The sequence below is a fragment of the Poeciliopsis prolifica genome, unplaced genomic scaffold (genome assembly GCF_027474105.1).
Source record: "Poeciliopsis prolifica strain line A6 unplaced genomic scaffold, Auburn_PproV2 SCAFFOLD001, whole genome shotgun sequence".
Lineage (NCBI taxonomy): Eukaryota > Metazoa > Chordata > Actinopteri > Cyprinodontiformes > Poeciliidae > Poeciliopsis > Poeciliopsis prolifica.
The window spans coordinates 23542035-23555411 of NW_026562376.1; the positions used below are offsets into that span (position 1 = coordinate 23542035).

General features: G+C 39.9%; 1 protein-coding gene across 4 annotated transcripts in view; it reads right to left on the reverse strand.

Moving 5' to 3' along the window:
* Nucleotides 1-13377, reverse strand: part of LOC129362806 (transcription factor SOX-6-like) — a 137490-nt gene that overhangs the window by 88129 nt on the left and 35984 nt on the right. For 3 of the 4 annotated variants that reach the window (XM_055034565.1, XM_055034578.1, XM_055034556.1), the window contains 2 exons: nucleotides 4636-4873; nucleotides 454-664 (listed from right to left, as the gene is read on the reverse strand). In XM_055034565.1, the coding sequence (XP_054890540.1) occupies nucleotides 454-664; nucleotides 4636-4872 (448 nt within the window). In that variant the 5' untranslated portion in view covers nucleotide 4873. Of the gene's footprint in view, nucleotides 1-453; nucleotides 665-4635; nucleotides 4874-6574; nucleotides 6596-13377 lie in introns of those variants that run through there. The other variant, XM_055034571.1, reaches the window with a different exon arrangement.

A 13377-nucleotide genomic window follows, 5' to 3' on the forward strand; every position in this document is an offset into this window, starting at 1 on the left:
AGTGGTTCCAGAAGTCTTGTGGAGAAAGAGTGAAATCTCCTTTGTGTTTTTGACACTTTTTTAGGTCTGGTTTTCATTATTTCACAATCTGGGAAAGACAAAAACCTTTGGGCAATGTCTTGGTACTGAAAACCTTGAGATTAAAATTGTACTTCCTTTTAGTTTAACTGGATCTATTTATTGATAGGCTTAGATTGTAAAACAACTTGGCCAATAAATCTTCACACACAGCCCAAGCCGAGCAGAAATGTTTCTCTCAGACTTGGAAAAGCCATCGTCCAAAACAAAACAAGTGAGGTAGTCGAGTGAAAGACTTGTTACAGTGTGTAGCATCCAGGTCCAAGCAGAAAGAAATGCAACACTAAAAAGAGGGAGCTGTCTCCCGTGATCCCTGAGTACAGAGATGAAAAACCACGCACACACATTTTCAACAAGCTGAAGGCTTTCTCTCACCGTCTTGTTCCGACTTGGTCAGCTCCACGAGCTTCTTCTGTTTCAGTGTGTCAACCACGTCTGCCAGACTTCCTTTACGCCGTTCGGGAGTCCCGAAGGCGAGGCCGATCACCGACTCCCCTCGATCCCTGGAACACTCCTCCGGCTTGGTAGGAGAGGTAGAGTTAGTCCGGTAAGGGTAGCCAGAGCAGCCCTTGCTGCCTTCATTGTCCTGAGAAGAGATAGACAACAAGCGTTTAAACCTCAACACCACAAATGAGTGAAAAAGATCTGCAGAACGGACCATTTTAAGCTTGACTGCTGATTAAAGGGCAAGACTTTCAGTAGAAAACAAGAAGACCGAACAAACCACAGAACAGTTCAGATTTTATCCTTTGGGCATGTCTGTCATGAAACATGCCAGATTTGTCAAAGGAGTTTGGCCCTCTCAGACGTAAGTGTTAACACAAAGGATGTCCAAATCCAGAGCAATCTGAAAATTTTAATGCTCACGAGAACCTGACGATGTTGGTTTGTGTGGTAAAAGTCTGAACACTGCATAGTTCCCAGGGTATTCCCACATAGACTTCACTGCTATGCTAACATAGTTAGCTAATGTTAGCTAACTATACTAGCAGTATTATGCCTGGATTGTTAGCTAATTAATCAATGATGGCTAACTATGCTAGCTTAATAATGCTAGCATAGTTAGCAAAGGTGGCTTATTGTATAACAGCTCTTTCAGCTAAAATTGGTAACATTTCCACAAATGAATGAGGGCAACACTTTATTTGACGCGTTGACAATCAGACTGTCATGACACCGTCATAAACACCTGTCATGAACATGAGTGAGTCTTCATGAATATTTAAACCTCAGCTTTAATAACATAAAGCTACGTCATTTTTAAAGTTTAATCAGCAATACTTTTATAACAAATTTATGTCAGATCATGATTTCTTGGTTAATGTGAAGTTGTCATAACAAAGACATTTTCAATAATGTCAACTTTGTATTAAAAGTGTCATGATTTACCGAATGACACTTTATGACAAGTCATAAATGTTCATAAAGACTCACTCATGTTCATGACATGTTTATGACGCTGTAATGACCGTCTTATTCACAACCCATCAGATAAAGTGTTACCTGAATTAGTAATGTATTTAAAAACTTTCTATGCAGACATCTTATCCATTTTTACCACAGCCACGTCATTATGCAGTATGTGCATAAAGTATTTTTTTAGCTTTAGATGATGTTGGAGTGGCCTTATTGGATCGGTACTTTTGCGTTTAGGATTGCATTTTATTTCCGGCGGAACCTGATATTGAACTGAGGTCTGACCCAGTTCTATATTTTATACCACCTGCTTTTAGCGCGTGTCATAATGTATGTTTATGGTTACCTCAAGTGGATACTTAATATTTGGTCATTATTAGACCTCAACGGTTCAGCGCGAAACTTTTTCTTTTTCTTCAGAAAGTCGACTAATTCTTGTTTTAAGTGCAAAAGCAACTTCTCTGCGGCCTATTAAACACTTTTAGTGTTTTTCTCCATCGGTATAAAGTGTCTATAAATATCAAGAAAATAATCCCTTCAACATGAGCACATTGTCCCACACAACAGACACTTGAGCACAGGTGTCCCAACACCGGAGCTATTTCAGGATGCTTTCTCCGCCCCCTAAGAGAGTGAGGGGATCTCCGAGAACTTTTGGAGGCTTATGTTTCAAAGACAACAGGCTTTGCTGAACACCAGGATCTTAAGACGCCCTTGAAATGGCTGCAACAAGGGGCCCCTGTTGTGCACTTTGTCTTTAAGCAGGAGATACCTCTGTAATGAAGATTGGGGGCAAATGGAGGGAGTTGGGGCTGGTGGGGGGAGGTGGGGTAGTGTGTCACTTGTAGACTGTTCAAGAGCAATTATTTTCCACGTGCAAAGGATCAGTGGGGGAAGATCTAAATGATCTGACGCAAGTCAATGACAAGACCAAAGTCTTACAGGGTCTTGCAAAACGGTTTCAACCCTTTGAGCTTTTTTTCTTTTATGTAACCACAACTTTGGATTCAACTGGTTACAAGATGAAGGCCATGTAAGAAACATATAACAAGTAGCAGGTGCTCTGTTTAAATGGGAGGGAAAGGTAGTGTTTTTGTTTTTTGTCTAAAATGCTGCATATGACAGATATCCTTCACTAACACACCACACCCAAACACACCACACCACACAACACAGGTCAGTGATGTGCCCCTTGACTCACCATCCCCCCTGAAAAACACACAGCACAACCAAGTAACTATGTTAACTTCAGTTGTTATAAAAATGCTGTATAAGTCAAATATGACTTAAAAGAAATTTGACTTTGATATTTAACGACTTGAAATTGGGTCTCTTAAAGAAACTCCGCCTTCAGACAGAGGAGTCATGGCTCCTCTATTAACCCTTTAACAACATTTATACCAGTGATTCACTGAGAAGTAGCTACTATAACGAGCTCAGCTGATGTGCAGTTCCCACTGCTGTTTGCTAATTGCTCCAAGCTAGTCTGAAGGAGTTGAGTGGGGGAGCCATATGGCAGGGGAAGCTGGAGGGTTTGGAAACTGCAGCTCCATGGAGGAGCGTCTCGTGTTCTGCACAGTTGAATAGTTGCCATGCTTGAAAGAATCAAAGCAACACTCCAGGTATGTTTTTATAACATGACGAAAAGCTCCAAAAAATACATTATACACCATCAACCTGCAAATCCGTTTTTACAATTCGATCCAAAAAAACAATATGACTACTGTACTAAATTTTTTCAGCTTATTTTATTGTTGAGTAGATGAAACAAAATATGTAAAAAAAACCATATTTTGTTTTTCTTTTTTATTGCTTTTTTCCCCTCATTTCTTTTCCCTCGTGACAGAAAAAACGTTTGGACACCCCTGCTCTACTATATCCAATCTGACTGAGTTTGAACTGTTTTGAAAAAATAATCAGTCTCTAAATGCAAAAAATACTACCTGCTATTCTTTTAAAATGTATTTTTGCACAAAAACCAAATGTTTCATTGTTCTTCTCCGTTACAACAAGGCATTACGTTTTGTTGGCCTATCACTTCATCGAACACACTAAAAGTTAGCGGGTGTAAAGTTACAGAAAGTGGTGCTGGATTTTGTAACTGAATCACTGACTTTATGGAGTCAAAATTTCCTTTTTGCTACAACTTTGTTATATTTATGGGACAAAATTCCCCTTTTGAACTGACTTGTTTAAAACTTCCCAGTATTCAGGAACATGTTTGCCTTGAGGCAGCTTTGAACCTTGATACTAAAGCAAAAGATATAAAATAAAAAAATAAAAACAAATCAAAGTTTCAGCATAAATCCGCAATGCGTGAAGTTTGGACATGATTGCTAAAAGTGGTTGAATGTGAAATAAAATCCAAAATATCCTCATCATCAAAGATGATGTTTTAATATAGGCCAAACTACATTAATCCTGTATAGTTCTGCATTGGAATAGCGAAGTGTGTTTGACTACAAGGATGGGCCGAAAGAAATCTCTTTCCAAGAACTTTCCTAAACTCAGAAGCTCAAGTGAGTCCTGCTTCATCTGCTGGGAACCGAGAGAACCTAAAGCCGAGCAACACATACACACACACACACCCACACACACCTCCACCTGAGAACACACTGCGGAGATGAGAAAATTCTGGGGGTATAACCCTCCGGAGGAGGACCCTCACAGGGCAGCCTGCAGCACCGCCTGCAGCAAACAGACCAGAAACAACTGCTGCTGTGTGAAAGTGTGTGTTCACTCCGGGTCAGTGCATATATATATATATATATATATATATATATATATATATATATATATATATATATATATATATATATATATATATATATATATATATATATATATATATAAAATATATATATATATGGATTTAAAAAGTTGCACGCAGGCGTGCACAATCATCATTATGCATGAGAATTTGCAGACCCAGTGCACTCCAGTATGTTCTCCATGAGTGTTTTATGAGCTGCATGGCCCCGAGTGTGTTCACTGTGTACACACACACACACACACACACACACACACACACGCCCACACATGGCAACCGCATAATATTTCACAGAGCTGAGCTATAGTGACGCATCTCTGGCGTAAGGTAACGGTCCGGTTCTCAGCAGCCGAGTGGGATCGACGGCTCACCATCATAGCCGGGGCGACCGTCTCCCACTCGATCATGTCGGCCACTGTTTTCTTCCCGGCGGGCGGGGGCTCGTCCGGGCAGGGCCGGTCGTGTGGCGGGGTCGTGCCGGGGACCGTCTCCGTCAGGCCGTCCCGCTCGTCTCCGGCCCAGGCCGCGTTGTTATCCTGATCCGTGGCGTCCGCCTCCACGGATGGCGGTGGGTGGAAAGGAGGCGTTGCTCGCATGGAAGACATCATTCTGTTGAAAACAAAGATGAAGGACATGAAAGAGGTTGATTCCTTCAGTGGATGTGAGAACTTAAAAACTCCAAGTAAAACGCAATTTATCTTCATACTCAAGGACACCATTTGCTGCAAAAAGATCCAAAAATATTTAGCGCAGTAATTAAGCTGGGCAGGCAGTAAACAGGACTAAAATGAATAAATGTTCAGTCGTGACTAATCATTTATTGAATTTAGTAATTGATAAATCACTCACTGCAGTACACAAAAAAGGCCTTGTGATAAAAAAAAACACATTCCGAGCGGTAATTGATCTGAGTAATCAGTAAATAAGGCTGTAATGATTCATTGTGATTAATTGAATACGGAAATAATCGCCAACTAATTTAGTAATCAATAAATCGTTAACTGGACTACACAGATTCAAAAACAGGTCATTTACTGAAAGAAAACCAACACATTCAGAGCAGTAATTCAGCCAAAACTGTACAAAATATTTTGACAGGCTGGCAACCTGCCCAGTGTGACCCGTCTTGCTCAGAACGAAGCAGGAGAGACACCAGCAGCTCCCGACCCCATTAGGGATGAGGGTGAACAGAAAATGGATGGATGGATGGATATACAAAATATATATACAGTTTGAATTTAACATAAAAACATCTTTCTCTATTTTATATCCCCCTGACTCAAATTCACTAAGGAATGCTGTGCCATTGCATTTTAGGCAATAAAATGTTTATTTTTCTCATTTAAAAAAAGCAATTGAGTTAGTTTTTTTGGTTTTTTTTTTGCATTTTTTAGAGTATTTCTAATATTGTATAGGAAATGTATAAGTTGTTCAATGAAAAGGCAGCTGGATGTGTACATTTTTTTATGCAATGAATCAATTAATTTCCAGAATAATTGACAGATTTATTAATTACTAAAATAATCGTTAGTTGCAGGCCTAGTTTTAAATAATCAAAACGATAACTGAGAATGCATGCATGCATTCGAACTAAAGCAGTCTGGTTAGGTCCGATTTTGCTCTTCCGACTGAAAACGACAAAATGTCCCGGCGGGTTGTTGACACCAGACTAAAGAGAAATTCTACAACCACTAAAATCTAATTGGATACCAGTGTGTTTACTTTTCATGAAGGAGGTAGTACTGATAACTTCTTCGTAGTTTCTTTCTTGTGTCGTTTCCTTCAGGGGTTATTGGTGCAGCGCCGCCAAAGGTTGCTTAACCGTCTCACAGTCTTAAGAGATGGGTCTCATCAGACTCCATGAGTTTTTAACTCAGTGCATTGACCCTGCATGTGCTTTTCTGAGGTTTTTTTGTGTGTGTGGTTTCGGGAACTGACTGTCTGACGGGACAATCCCCCAAACTCCACCTGAGCAGCGCTAAGACAGTCTGAGTGTGTACCAGCTGAAAATATACATAAATGTGGAAATTTTGAATCTGATGTCCTGATGGCCAGACTATCAAGTGTGAAGCCAGTTTAAAAAGAAATCTAATTTAAGAACAAATATTGAAATTGAATTAACTTGTATTGTACTTGTTTTTTTCAGTAGTTTTATTTCAAACTTGCCACAAGTGTAGTCTTCCTTGCACACAGAGGGCATTTGAAAGCTTTGGCAAAAGCAATCTGGAGCTCTACATGCCGACATGACCTGAGCTATTAAGTCAGAAAACCAGCAACTACAGTACTAACATTAATCCCTGATCAACTCACGGACTTGGTGCTGCAGCGATGAGAGAGTGCTGAGGAGCCGAGGAAGGAGAAGACAGAAGACCGCCTATATTTAGCTGACAATATTGCTGCTGCTGTGTTTATGAGGGAGCTTCAGTTTTGGTTTCTTGGAACCAGAGTCTCATATGGCCAGGAATGCCAGGCTCCCAACCCGCTGCCTCTGATAGAGTTTCATCATGCAGGGACCAGTAGTTTGTTGGTAAGCACGGCGTAAGTCCTGTTGTGACTGCCTGGAGCAGGAAGATGTTGTTCTTAATCTGACCATCAAGTAAATTACCTGTTAACTTCTTTGTTTACCCAACAAGTGATGGACTTTTTGTGGACTGGATGTTTCAGACTATTTAGTTAGTCATTTTCAATTAAACTTGGCTTATCAGATGCTCATATAGATTGCAACAAAAAAACGTTACATACTGTGTGTGTGATTGGCTCTCTGCCCGGGGTGCCCTTATTTTGGGGGCAGCACAAACTAAGAAAAAAACAATCTGTCAGAATGACTTTATTTTTCTCAATCAGTGCTGAAATGCGCATTGTTTTTAAGAACTCTGGAGTGCATGTTTCTAATTTTATTTATATCTAGTTCTTGTCTTAAACAATTATTTATGAAAAGTTTAAGATTCAAGACATATTTAATCTGAAACAAAAACGTTTATTTTTTTGGCATGAGGATCCTCTGCAAGGCCATCTGTCCTGTGTGTCTCTGTGTTGCTTCATTTATTTTTTCTGGTTATTTAAGTGTCTTCCAGTTCCATTGTTAAATTAAGTTAAAGTTTATTGATTTTTGAGCATGTGTTCTTGCGTTAATAAGCCATTATCATTATATTACTTGAAAACAGTATCTAAATAATACATACACAGGGCAGTGATATGTGCCACTGTTGAATTGAAAAGTATCAAACATGACGTGGTGCGACTTCATCAAGTTGTGCCTCATAATCAGCCGAGGACTAAAGGTTGACACTAACCCATCTGTTTGAAGAAAAAAAGTGCTGAACATTGTTCCTGACCCCAATTGGGTTGATCGGAGCAATGTCATCTTTGTAGACAGAGTGTGTTTTTGTAGTTGTTGTTTTTAGAAAACAAGCAATTAAAAAGCAAGAACAAGAATCTCCCAAAGACATTAATGGCAGAATGACTTTGGGTTACTAGTCACAAAAAACAAATTCCTGGTGATGCTAATGTGATTACTCTTCTATTGCTCCAACTCGCTGTTTTAGAGTATGATGAGCCAACTTCTGCCCCTTCGCCGGTTGCCGTAGAAGATGTTACAGCCTTTAGCTTGGAGGAAAACTTGACAAAACGAAGTGGCGATAGTGGACAGCTAGCAGTAACTCAGAATCCCTTTGTGAGTGGAAGAGAAACAAAAACCAGGGTCGGAATTTGGCAGGAGAGCGTTTGTTCAGATCTGGCCTGGAACCTGGCGACTGGGGCAGGAACAATCAGGCATTGTGGAGTGTGTGGACGGAGAGGGACCTGTGACAGATGAGAGTGGGGGAGAGAGGGCCCCCTCTAAGAAAAACAGCGCACAAAGCACCATTCACAGGCCAGGTCCTTCTGCCACTTGTGGAGCGAGAGAAGGGCTCCGACAAAGGCCTCCAACCGGACCAATTGGGTGTAAAATCTCCGGCCGTCCCAGCTGGATACAACGGAGGAAGTGGGAAAAAGAGACGGAGAACAAGAGGGGGACAGAAAAAAAAACAAGAGGACTTGGGAGATTGTTTGTCTTTTGGACAGTCCAAGCAGGAAAATAAAGAAAAGGAGAGCATTCTGACGGTTTCACTGGAAACAAAGAGACTCTATGGCAACGCAATCTAAACCAAAGTGACAGAGCCACAAATTAAGTCAAGTAAGATCAAATCTTTTCAATTAAAAGTGGAATAGAACAAAGTGACAGGCAAGAAGCTCTAGGACTATTTGAAAAGGTACGATTTCACAATCAGTATTTCCAAGAGGACCTGCGAGGCCCAGTGGTAGAGGCGGTACGGCAGTCCGCCAGCAGCTCCACTGTGTTGAAAGTTACAGAAATTCAGAAGAGCAAATGACATAATTTGGTAACAACAGCGCACGAGGCCAACGGATAGCTGTAGGGATGGCGCAATTAGTGTGCACATCTCACAACCAGTAAATTCAACACGTCAACTATAGACCTAGCTTAATTCGTCTTTACTGTCACTGTTACAGGTGCATAAAAAAAAACATACATAAGCTTATAGGGGGAAACCCTGCACAAACATTGGTGAAAGTTGTTTCAAAGATCTCTATAAACGTTTGATCACCAAATTCCTGCCCATATCTTATTCTAATTATAATCAAAACAACTGGCTAATATCTAGCTAACAAACAAAAACCTAATTAGGAGATACGCCAGTAATTTATTGGCACATTTCTTAAGAGTTTAAAGTCAGCTTTTCAATATTTTTGAAAACAGAAAAACTACTGAGTTTCTTGGGTCATCACCAGTGCAACTGTAGGCAATGCGAAACGTGTGAATGAGATGCTGACAGGTATATTTGCAGTTTAATTAAATATGGGACAAAAGAAAAAGAGCTGTTGTTCCTGCTTTTAAATCCCTTTTTTATTTTTTTCTGGACTCTCATTAGATGGTTGCATAGCGCTGCAAACAGACCACAGTCAAAGGTCAGACATGTGGAATGTGAGCACACACATGCCGCCCTGTTTTCTCCAAGAGATTCCCTCGTCCTCGCTCTTTTCTGCTAAAAATAGATAAACCCAATTGCAGGGCCAGTCACCTCCGAAACCGGACCGATTTTGTCGCTGTCGTTTTCGCAAGAAAAGCAGTTTTCTGACTTTGCCATCAGAGGCAACTCTGCGGTTCTGTGGTACCTACAAATAGCCTCCCTCCGTTTCAAACTTGTGCCGCTTATCGCCAACGACCGCAGGTATTCGCTTGACCTTCCAGTGACTCAGGTGAAACAATGAGGACAGGTAAACAGAGGGGCGGATGCTGCGCGCGATTGTTGGCTCTTATGACTAGCTACATCAATCAGAATCAAATCCTTTTGACGCTCTCAGGTAAACACAAGTCACTGTGAGATTCTGGAGATAATTCATGGATTTACCTTGTTAGAAGCTTCTTACAACCAACCAAAGAGTAACGGTCAAGGCAAGGTTTGTTTATTTTTTAAACGATTTCAGTGTTATTTTTTCTTTGTTGTTTTAACACATTTGACATGATGATAAGACTTTGACTAGTTTTGGATTTTATGTTTTTATCAACAGCGTCAGTGGTGTGGGGCTTTAGCAAGACGCTTGGTGAGCCTTTGCTATTCTTTAAAGCTGCAGTGTCACTTTCGTGACAAAATGTTTTTCACAAATGTGTTATAATTCATACCGTCATTGCTGTGACAGTATGAAACAAATAATGTGAAAAAAAAAATGAAGCTGCCCTGTTTTCTCCCAGTACTCCCAGTGCTGACTGCAGAAATACACCACTCTGTCAGAAACGACCAATCAGAGCCAGGAGGAGAGTCTTGGTGCTGTCAATCACTTGTGTACGTGCCCCTCAAATACCCCCCAACAAAACCTATGGAAAAAATAGCTGTGTGTCCTATAAGGAGAAAAGCAACAAGTATTAGAACTACTAGAATTTTGTGTCAATCATTTTCAATGTCAACAATCACCAAGCTCTAGATTTTTATATTTTTGTTTTTATGTGTAATCGATTATTTTTCAAGGCTGGATCACACACCTGCCTCTTATATGCCCACGCACTGAACTGCACCCCTAAAGCAACCCTCACCATGTTGAACCTTGGGTACAAAATGGTGTTTATGACTCTTGGGAACCTAAACTGTGGAGATAAATAATGACAAAAATGTTCAAATTTCCTTTCCTATTTCATTTAATTTTTTTCTTCTTCTAAAGATCTGATATGGCACCTTGTTTTGTTTTTATTGATTTGGGTTGTGAATCCTTTTTTGGACCATTTGACTCTAATAAAATCTGACAGAACACAACGCCTGATTTTTTCCAGAAAGTTATCAGCATAAAGTAAACAATGAACAGATTGGAGAGAAATAAGTTCATATATTTCAAAACAGGTAATGACTTTTGTACCATTGTTAATATTTGACCAACGTACTACTGGAAGGCAGTAATGAATAAATGTAAAAGCTAAAAAATAAGCAGAGTATCTGTTTATTTTTGTCTACAGGTGTGAGCTGAACAAAATATCAGAATAGTCACAAAATGTGATGAACAGTCCGAGGGCTGAATTGATCAAGTTGAGTAAAGAATAATAATAATAGTAAGAAGAAATGTATTAGATACTTCACATTTTTTGTTGAAACACTGTATTCCTATGATGTATTAATAATCTAAATCTTCACAAGAGCACTCCTTCTCTCTCAAGAGTTTACTGAATATTTTAGCGTTCCAAAACAAACCAGAACATCATCCCTCATCAGGCGGACAACTGCTGCGAACACAGAATCCGTCTCCATTAGGCTTGTTAATGGAAATATCAATCAAAGCCAATGATAGGACCCGCATAAAGTGATGAATGTGTCGTTTGTACGGCGGCCGCGGACCCGTAGCCTCTGTGTTCAGGGTCCGGACCAGGATGCTAAGCAAAAAAAAAAAAAAAGTAACCACAGACCCCCAGAAATCCAGAAGTGGTCGTAGCGACCAACACCCTCACTTGTGCTTGTTATTTTTCCTGGCTCGCAAACGCACCCGTAGCTTACACAAATACAGTACACGTATACATTTATCTGCTCCGTGGCAACCGTACAGACCCAGCCTCTGAAGAAGCCATTGAGGACCAAAGTCAACACACGCGGCGGCTCAGAAAGGGGCCGTTTGTTTCCCCCTCCCCTTCAGCCTCACATTAGGTAGAAATTATGAACATTTTGTTTCTGAATCATAGGCTTCCTCAGTATACCAGAAACAGCAAGCGTTATTGTGAGAGAACGTCAACAGCTGAACGAATTAGTTAGAAATAGACCTGAAAAATAACAAATGCGTCAGGCATTCTCCATTTTAACAAGCAGAAGTGAAAACTAGACTGTAACCGATTCACTTCTCTGCAATCTTTCTGTTTCCATCTGTTTTATTCCTTCCTCCGTCCCTGAACACCTTCTAGAGGTGTGTACCATAAGGATCTCATGGAGTCTTATACCCACCTTGAAGGACCTCTTGACCTCTATAGGGACGGACGTGAAGTACCAATAAGCCCATTACACAACTTTTAAGCCTTGCTGTGCTGGAACCACACCAGGCTCCTTCCAAAGTTATTGGTTGTCCGGATAAAGATGAGTAAAGGCTTCAGAGGAGCAGCATTATGTGCAAACAAATAATTATGTTACCTTCAGTTGTTACAAAAATGCTACGTATATCAAATATGACTTAAAGGAATAGATTATTGACGTCATAACCTAGCACCTTGAAATTGGGCCTCTGTCTCTTTAAAAACTCTTTCTGAAACGACACCTTCAAGAAGCCATCACAACACGGCTCCTCTATTAACCCTTTAACAACATTTTTACCAGCGCTGTCCTGAGAAGCAGCTCCTATAATGATGCACAGTTCCATCAGGTGCTAATTGCTGCGGGCTAGTCTTAAGGAGCTGAGTGGGCGAGTTGAAGGGGAGGGGTGCTCTGAACCAGGAGCTTGGAAACTGCAGCTCAGAGGAGGAGCTGGATTCACTCAGGCATTTTACAGCTGAATTGTTGCTTCGGGAGATGAAAGAATTTCTCAGATGCGCAGAAACAAATAAGTGAGTTCTATTTTTAAGCTAAAAAATATGCATTTATTGCATAAAATCAAATGATATGGCCTTCCTTTCGTGAACGATTGCTCACTGGTACCAAACGAAGCATCTGCAGATAAAAAGCACCTCAGACATCAACATGTGAAAAGCTCCTCCCTTTCTGCTTGACTTATAAATACAGTATAGGGCTGACAATCTGATTATTATTTTTGATTTAACAATTAAAAATTTGATAGCAAAAGGTTTTTAATAGGAGACTTTTTTTTTCTTTCTTTTTTTTTTTGCAGAATTTGAAGCTGAAACTGTCAGCTGAGGAGTTTTTGGGAGTACAAATTTACAGATAAGGGCATTTTTTACATCTTAAATGCAAAATGTATATATTTTTGTACAATTTTATGTACAAGCCTGAGTGTGGCGTTGTTTCAGAAAATTGCCTTATAAGAAAAAGCAACAATCTGCAACAAACACAGCTCAGTTTCTCTCCTGCGTTTTCATCTTTCTGAATGGAGTCGGTATCTGCTGAGGGTTCTTTATAATAGCAGAAATCCTGTTATGTGAGATATAAAAATGGCACAAAGTTGGAGGTCGATGTGGTTAAAAATACAAACTAATTTTCTCTGTGTTCCAAATAAAGTCCTGTAACTATGGAAAGTACAACACAAAGTTTAGGATATTGTTTGTAGATTGTTGCTTATTATTTTTAAAACAAGGTAATTCTGATAGATTTTATCTTTCAGATCTATAATGATATATGGCTCCATTTTCTATGGAAACCACGTCTGTTTTTTTTGTTTTTGTTTTTTTACAATTTCTAATAAAAAATGAATAAAAAAGCTATTTGTGACCTTCAGTCAGTTTCAACTTGACAGTCTTGGCTCATATGGTAAAACACTGAATTTGTGTATTAGCTTCTTTTAAAGCCAGAAAGACGCTAATTGTTTTTTGCATGAATTTCCTTACATCTCCCTGGCAAAACTAACAGCTTCAAGAGGCCGAATGGCGTCCAGCTGCGTTGGGTTTGGAATGAATCTGGAAGATTAAACAATCAAACAGG